The 8,453-nt window shown below is 34.6% G+C and overlaps 1 protein-coding gene across 1 annotated transcript; it reads right to left on the bottom strand.

Moving 5' to 3' along the window:
- FGB (fibrinogen beta chain) lies at positions 1 to 7,595 on the bottom strand. The gene is made up of 9 exons (XM_081090652.1): positions 7,487 to 7,595; positions 7,232 to 7,255; positions 4,497 to 4,688; positions 3,791 to 3,974; positions 2,929 to 3,156; positions 2,303 to 2,416; positions 1,782 to 1,907; positions 1,289 to 1,574; positions 1 to 687 (listed from the first exon to the last, which is right to left on the bottom strand). The coding sequence occupies exons 1-9, from the start codon at positions 7,547 to 7,549 to the stop codon at positions 459 to 461; spliced, it is 1,446 nt and encodes a 481-aa protein (XP_080946778.1). The 5' UTR covers positions 7,550 to 7,595; the 3' UTR covers positions 1 to 458.
- Between the last annotated feature and the right edge of the window lie 858 nt (positions 7,596 to 8,453).

Below are 8,453 nucleotides of genomic sequence, written 5' to 3' on the forward strand. Positions count from 1 at the left end.
AAGAAAACAGTACTTTATTGCAACAGGGAGTAGCTTAGTTGATAATTTTTTTTTGAATGTTTTCTGTGGCAGACCTTACATAAATAAACAGAGTTTTCCAAATGGACTTTTAAACATAAGCTTTTAGGTTGCCTCATAGTTTTTCTACAACAAGGATAGAAAATTCCTCTTCCTAACTTGAAACTTTTCATGATCAACTGGAATTGAAATTCTGACCACCCACTATCCACAACTGTCCTTTTAGTTGCTTCTTGGTGAGCAATATAAATGAAGAGCACAAAAGAAAATGGTGTCCTAATTTTAATGTCACTTATCCCAAATACTTTTTTCCAAAAAGTCACACTCACAGCCTTTTGGCAGTTTTAAAGGGATATAATGTATGAAATAACATTTCAATGACATAGTATACAAAAATGTTGTTACACATGGAAGAATAAAAATCTGTGTTTTGGGGACTATTATTGTGGGAAAAAGGGCCTGATCTTCATAGACATCTTCTTCATTGAATACCAGGATCCCTTCCAGTTCATCCAGACTACTCCATCATCTGTGCCGTGTTTTGCCATGTCCCAGCTGTACTGTCCACCCCAGTAGTATCTGCCATTTGGATTGGCTGCATGACATCTATTATACCACCATCCACCACCATCCTCTTTAGAGCACTGTTTCGTGGGATCTGCATTTACCCTGGAAAGAAATGTGTTTGGGGTTATTACAACTACAGAGTTGTCCAGTTAATTCCATCCAAAACACCCACAAAGGATGCTGTGTGCTGTGCTCCTTTCCTTTAGTTCTATAAATAAAGTCACACTAATACACCAAAGACCTTCTCTGCCCTATGGCAAAAAAAGAGAGAGAGAACTGGGCCTCTGTGACAAATTCACCTGCATTTGTTACTTTATACTAAAATGAGAGATTTCAGATCCCCTAATATTAGAGAACTCTGAACAACAAAATGAGGGTTTCAATATATACATTCAAATATAAAGACATAAAAATGGATTTAAACAGTCAGTATTCAGAAGGCACGCGTGTTCTAATCCCAGTTCTATCTTTAATAGTTGTGTGACTTGGGATAAGTTACTTAATCTCTCTAAAACTTCATTTGTCAAATGAGAATCATACTGGCAACCGTATCAGGACGGTACAGAAAGAGTTTACGTCAGTGGCTGATACATGTGATAACAACCCAAGCAATGAGGGTTATTAACATTAGCTATCATTAATGATCCCAAGTAAAAATATCCGTGGTGGCTTTTACAGCAGGAGGGAAGAACCCAACACATACCAGCCATCATTGTCTCTGTCATACGTGCTGAAGAACATGCTGTTGTGAATGGTCATGGTTTTGTTTTCTCCCACCAGTTGAGAAGCTCCATCCATGAGGGCATTGCCAGCTGTCCCCTTATATTTGTCCACTGAGATTTGATACTTCCTGGCTTCATTCTGTATAGTGAATCCTCCGTAGCGTGCCTTTACCTTAGCTCCTTTCCAGTCCTCCATTTCAATCAGAAGTTCTGTGGGTCCCATGTTGGTAAGCTGGCTAATTTTATCATTGCCAAGCCAATACTCACCTAAAGGAAAAATAAAACAAAATCTCACCAAAAACACAACCTTTAGAAACTAAAAACTGCCTTTCTTCCCTTATCTTTCACACTCTTTTCATAAATTCTTCTTAACCTCCTAAAATGCCTAAACACAGATTCCCAACGCTGTTTTTATAAATGAAAGAAAAACCATTGTAAGTAGAATGATATTATTTTGTACTCTCAGTTTTTTACCTGGTAGGCCACAATATTTTTTCCCATCGTCATTGGTTGCAATATTACCAAATCCTTCTTTATATGGATTCCATTTCCTGCCAAAGTCAACACTACCATCTTGACGATTCTGAATTACTGTCCACCCTTTGGGGCAAAGAAAGGAAGAAAAAACAACAGATATTAAACAGCAATAAATAATGCCACTTTTTAGAGAAATGTCTGAATACTTAGGCTATTTATTTTATCCCTACTTATATTTACTATATATATATATATATATATATATATATATATATATATATATATATAATAAGGAAATAAATATAAGAAGAAAACTCTTAAAATCTTTAAAAACTACAAGTGCTTTATATTACTCAAAATTGTGAATCATAGATTTTTTTATAACTTTTAAAATGTCAGATTGAATTCCAAATCAAATGGCCTAGTGTTGGTTATGCTAAAGCTAGGTTTTATTTGCTAGTATTTTGTGCTATCAAAATAATTACAGAATAATAGATCAGTAACTACCCAATACTTACCTCCACCTTCAGTGTTCATGTCACAGTATACTCGATATGGTTTGATAGAAGTGTGAGGCTGAATGAGATACAGCTCAGATGTTTCACCTCCATTCCTGACAATTTCCTCACATTCTGTAACCATAAAGAAACATCATATTCAGGGAACTACAGCATAGTTACTTGGTCTTTAGTCACTAACTTTATAATTACAGAGGTTCCTGAGAAATATTTTATTTTAGACTTTTGAGAATGTATTATAGAAATTGAATCTTCCTTTTACTGAAAATCAAACTCAGTTTTGAGTTCTATCTTCTAAGGAGATGAAAAAGCCCTTCTCTACCTTTTGTGTCCTGGGATATCTGCCAGATATAAACTGCCAGAACACCTGGGGGAAAGAAACTCCTGCATCTATTCACTGTTCTGCCATCTCTTCAAGCAAGGTTCATATACATGTGGAGCTAGTACCATCATGCACTACACCCAGCTCATCAAAAGCTTGCAAATACGTTAGCCTACATCAGACCACAGCATACTAGGGATGTGGATCTGTGGGGCAAATCCACTGGGCTTTTATCAGTTTCCTTATTTTTAGAGAGTGTGAGTTCTTCTGGAACTCTCCAGAAATATGTTTATTAACCAGTTACCTTTTCCAGACACCACAGGAATATTGCAACTGACAGTGCAGGGGACGCGGCAGTATTCCATCTGAGCTGACACATCAGATTCTAATTTTTGTATTTTGCTTCTCAAGTTTTCCAGGATTGAACGGAGTACACGAAGGTTGGTCGGGATATTACTATTCATGGACTCATCTATAAATACTCGGTGTGTTTCCAGATCTGAGGTGTACTCCTGTATTACATTTTCATTTTCTGGAAAAATGAAATTATGTAGGAATGATTCACATTGTCTCCTGAGAAACTGAAAGTATTCAGGCATACAATTGTGGTTTGAGTTTTCTGAGAATAAATGAATGGACACTGAGTGACCGTCAGGCAATGATGATGTGCAGTTGTACTTGGGGAAAATTATTTGGCTCATGGCATATGCAAATTAACAAATATTCTTAGTAACTTAGCGCAGCTGTAAGCTAAAAATATGCTTAAAAATAAATACAATAGGTGGTTTATTTCTTTGGTGAGGAAAAATAGGAGAAAGTAGTATTTAGACCTTCAGACAGCAAATGTTAAATAAATAAATGCTAAATTTTTACTCTGTGCATATTGTTTTCTGAGTCACAAGTTTCTTATGGCTAAAAATGAGGATGCACAGAAAAATTTTTCATAGAAAGTCATCCTTGCTGAATGAAAATTGTGCTTGTCTGACAAGTTGCACATGAAGGTGACTACGTGAGAACCTCAGGATAATCAGACCCATACTGAAAGATGGTGTATGCTGCTTCAGCTAATCCAGACATGTTCATCTTCTCACAATCGTGCAATCCCATGGCAATCTAACAGTCCCAAACGTTCAACAGAATCGAACAGAAAACACAAGTATATATACCTTTTACTTGCCTCAGCTTATTTTCCCATAACACTTTGAGTGAATTCACAGAGTTAAAGGTGGTAGAAGAGGTGCTGGATATAGACTCCACATTGTTATTTATCTCATTTACTTGGTTTCTCACTGTTCTTTCTTGTCTTACCAAAGTTTCTTGCAACTGACATCCTGTAGGACACAACACTCCCTGCAAACAGTGAAAATATCAGGCATTATATGAAGAATTTGAGTTACAGATATTTGTGAAAATAGCACATAGTGAAAAGTCAATGATATCATTCGCCAATATACAAACTTGTCATTTGATTTTTCTTAACATAAGACCAGAAATTCAAGAGTTGTCATCCTATTACGATGAAGATTAAAAATAGTCCTTACCACAAAATACATGTAAATATAAATGTAATAAATAACTGAAAATTTTCTCACCCAAACAAATGAAATGGGCAAAATTCAAAGTTAAAGGCAACACCCATGTGTCCTCATTTGTAATCTTGGCCCCAGACCAAAACACAACAACAACAACAACAACAAAACCACCACCAACAACAACAAAAAACCCTAGAAAGAAATCCTCAACCAAAGGCTCAATTGTTTATGTTTTATATTTATTTCCAAAATAACAACAGTGGCGACATGGATCAATGCAACATTAGGAAGCCAAGATGAGCATGGAGGCTTTTCATGCAGGTGAGCTCAGGGCACTCACCATGTCTGCGTCCCCATGAAGACAGCCCCCAGCATCAGGGGGTTTTCTTTCCACTAGCCCTTGTGCGGCAGGTGCTTTGGGCGGACGAGCACGATACCCACTTCCACCGATGGGAGGTTGGACAGGTCTCAGGCTGGGAGCCTCTTCTCTCCCGTGATCACGGGGTCGGTGACCACGGGCATCAATATCGCTCTGCAGAGAAACAGGGTGAAATGAAATGTAGAGTGTTATAGAAGATTTGAGAGGTAACGATTCCAACATCCTCATTTTATAATTTAGGTTATCACACAACTGATGACTTGCTTCAGGTCCATCAGCTGCATTAGTTGGTAAACCAATAGGTGGCTTAGGGCTCGTCAGTAACAGCAGAAAGAAAAACTGCAAAAAGCTGTTGTATCTCAGGTAGTTTTTAAAAAGAGGCTGTAGAATAAAGCTGCATCATTTTATGAATAGTAATTATCTTAGATCCATGATATCTATACATGGGAAGACACAAAATATTGAGAAATCTATATTTTCAGGAAGAATAAATATTCTCAAGCTACTTGGATTACTAAATTCCTATAATTATCATTAATCATTTCCCCATGTTTATTTCTTTATGAATTGATGATTAATTTGGATAACCCCTATATAAAAATACCCTAAAGAAATATGGATTTATTCCTTATAAGTCAACCCTTGACTCCAATATGTTTGAAGAGGAAAAAGGCACTCTGAAGCCAGACTGCTTGGCTTGACCCTACTAACTCCTAGCTATAAGATCTTGGGCAAGTTACTTTATTGGTGCCCATTTTCTTATCTGTAAAATAGGTATAATAGTAGTTAGATCTGTAAGATTTAAATGATTCATTGTATAGGATACCCTCAGAAGAATACCTGGCATAAAGTAAGTATTCATTATTATTTTTATTGCAATCACACATAATAGGTATTATAGTTTAAGTGGCTTGTCCACTACTAATCCCAATCTTCTTCCTATCTCCTATCAACAAAAGTATTTGATAAGCCATTCTAATGAAATTTCTTACATGATTTCTTTATCAAACAACAAGACTTTTTTCATATTTAAAATTATTCTTAAGGTTTGTGCATTGTGATTAAAATTATTTGTTAACTTAAAAAATATTACATTAGCCGAAACCGGTTTGGCTCAGTGGATAGAGCGTCAGCCTGCGGACTGAGAGGTCCCAGGTTCGATTCCGGTCAAGGGCATGTACCTGGCTTGCGGGCACATCCCCGATGGGGGATGTGCAAGAGGCAGCTGATCGATGTTTCTCTCTCATCGATGTTTCTAACTCTCTCTATCTCTCTCCCTTCCTCTCTGTGAAAAATCAATAAAATATATATAAAAAAAATTACATTAAAAGATAATGAAGTGGAAAGTATGCATTGCAATATAAAAAGGGTTGACTTGAATTAACTATGTTATCATACACTCTTGGCCAGGTATTGTACCCTTTCAGGCTTAATTACAAATTAGCAAAAGATTTGTAACAGAGACTAAGGTTTTTTGTTAGTTTGTGAGCCTGGAAGTCATTCACTGACTCTATTTGGAATTTTACTGTCATTTACTCATTAAGTTATTGTATTTAACATTTAGTTGGAGAGTGCTAGGCTTTCAATCCAGACAGGTTGGTTCCTGATTCCCCTGCTTAATTTCTGGACTTAAACTATAATATCTGTTATGTGTGATGGCAATAAAAATAATAATGTGTGAAGGTATGGGGAAATATACACATTGCATTTCAAAGATGTGGTCTCTGTCAGAGCTGGTCTGTTCTAACAGGAATTTTATAAAATGTAATTCATTTATATATTGCAAATCAATTTATAACAGAAGGAAAAATACTTTCTTTTCATTTCATAGTGCTATTAGAGAGGTAGCATTGATGATCTAGCTTTATAGAGAAAAAGAAATAAAAAATATTTTTAAAATTTATATGGGTGTTTAGGTTTATGAAGACCACTTATTGAAATAACTAACAGTAGAAAATCCATTTTGAAAACCTAAACTAGTAAACTGTCTCTGTAGGGATCAGTTTGTGAGCAAGAACGTCAAAATGCTTAGCCAAGTACTTTACAAATTCTTGACACTTTTCTTACGTAATGCAATTAACCAGACAAGAATGTTTTTGTATGTACAGTTTGATAATTAGATCACTTAGATGCCCTTCCAATTCAACAAATGATTCAAAATTAATCATGTCGTTTAAACATCATGTGTACTTTTCTTTCTAGTGTGACGATGCTGTTATATATGAGAAATTTGATCCATTTTGATATTAAAATTAAAATTCTTTAAGTATTCATTTGCCTAAATGCATTTCTGCATTTTTGATATCTTCAAACCTACAGGAATAAATCAGCGACAATAGTACTTGAGGAAAACTGTCCTACAAATGAATAAATCGAACTAGGAAATATATGCAAATGTACAAATGAATAAATCTGGGCTATATGTTTCATAATCATTAATAATAACAATAAATGCTACCTATTATTTAAATTTTTAATTTGAAAAGAAAAATATTTCATTTGCTATCACTGCACTTGATGTATTATTCCACTTTTCGAATCTACCACAGCTTTTACTTTTAAAATTCTGCTCTTTTGTTATTTTATAGTCTGCAAAATCTTCAGGTTTTTGTTCTCATAATTTAGTAATGTGTTACTAGAACTAAACAAAATTCATAGTACTTAGGATAACAACAAGTGAGAAAAACACATCTTACCTTAATTGTGGTGTCATCTTCTTCCTGAGAAAATGAAAGTGATAAACCAGAAAACAAGAAATTATTATTTTATTTTTATATAAGAAATACTATGTAACATTCTTTATAAATAAAATAGGTCCCTGAGATTGATAGTTCCATTTCATAACTAAAATAGACATTAATCTCATTCAAATATATGTTCCATATGATTAGGATTGTTATTTTACATTAATAATATTAGTAATAATATAATAATAAATTTTAAAAAGTCACCTCAGAGTTATAGTAGGACTGAACTACAAGAGCACATAATAGTAGCAGTAATAGATGTTTCATGATTTAAAATTTTTGGAAGTTCCAAGAAACCGTCCTTTGCTTGTGAATTTAACTGAGAGCTCTTCAATCTATATATACCTGAATCCTCTGTTGGGTATGACTTTAGAAATGGTTACCTTCCTTAGTTAATATTTAATTTTTTTTGTACACTTGTTGGTTGAACCATTTTACCACTTAAGCAACATCTTCCCGGCAAGACTTATTTACTCATCATTCAACTATTCTCTGTTGACCAAATTTAGAAATACCAAAGTTCTTCAATTCATTTAATTGGACAATATGATGGGAAATTAGGACATTCCTAAAAGAGATGTGTATCACATTTCCTGTAAATTAAAGTGTGAGGAAAAATATTTTTAATCCAAGCACAAACAACTAGACCTACTCACAAGGCATCCACTACCATTGTGAGCTCACTAAAGGTATAGCATAAATGCTTATGTTTTGAAGAAATCATGTAATTCGGTTTTAAAAGAAGCCATTAAAATCAATAATAATATTATATCACCATGTGTTTATTAATAGACATTAATCAGAACAAAAAAATTACAATTCATACATATGCTCTGATAGATAAACATCAAAAAGAAATGTCTTGCCCGGTCAGCATTGCTCAGTCATTGAGCATCGACTTATGAACCAGGAGGTCATGATTCAGTTCCGGTCAGGTCACATACCAAGATTTCAGCCCGGGTTGGTGTGCAAAAGTGAAGTAACTGATCAATGTTCCGCTCTCTCTCTCATTTCCTCTCTCTAAAAAGCAATAAAAACCTGTCCTTAGGCTAAGATAAAAAAAAAGTCTTGTCTTCTGTTTTGCTCTGACCAAATTTCATATTTTGTCCTTTCTTAAGTTAAAATACTCAGCAAATTCTAAACATCATTAAAATAATTAGTAGATTACAGA

Source organism: Myotis nattereri, assembly GCF_964212035.1.
Source record: "Myotis nattereri genome assembly, chromosome: 5".
In the NCBI taxonomy this organism is placed as follows: Eukaryota; Metazoa; Chordata; class Mammalia; order Chiroptera; family Vespertilionidae; genus Myotis; species Myotis nattereri.

Coding starts and splice junctions, on each gene's coding strand:
- FGB (XM_081090652.1), bottom strand. CDS start 7,549: ATGAAACATCTATTACTGCTACTATTATGTGCTCTTGTAGTTCAGTCC. Junction 4,689..7,231: donor AAGATGACACCACAATTAAG/GTAAGATGTGTT, acceptor GTTTCTCTGCAG/AGCGATATTGATGCCCGTGG. Junction 3,157..3,790: donor TAAGCTGAGGCAAGTAAAAG/GTATATATACTT, acceptor TCATTTTTCCAG/AAAATGAAAATGTAATACAG.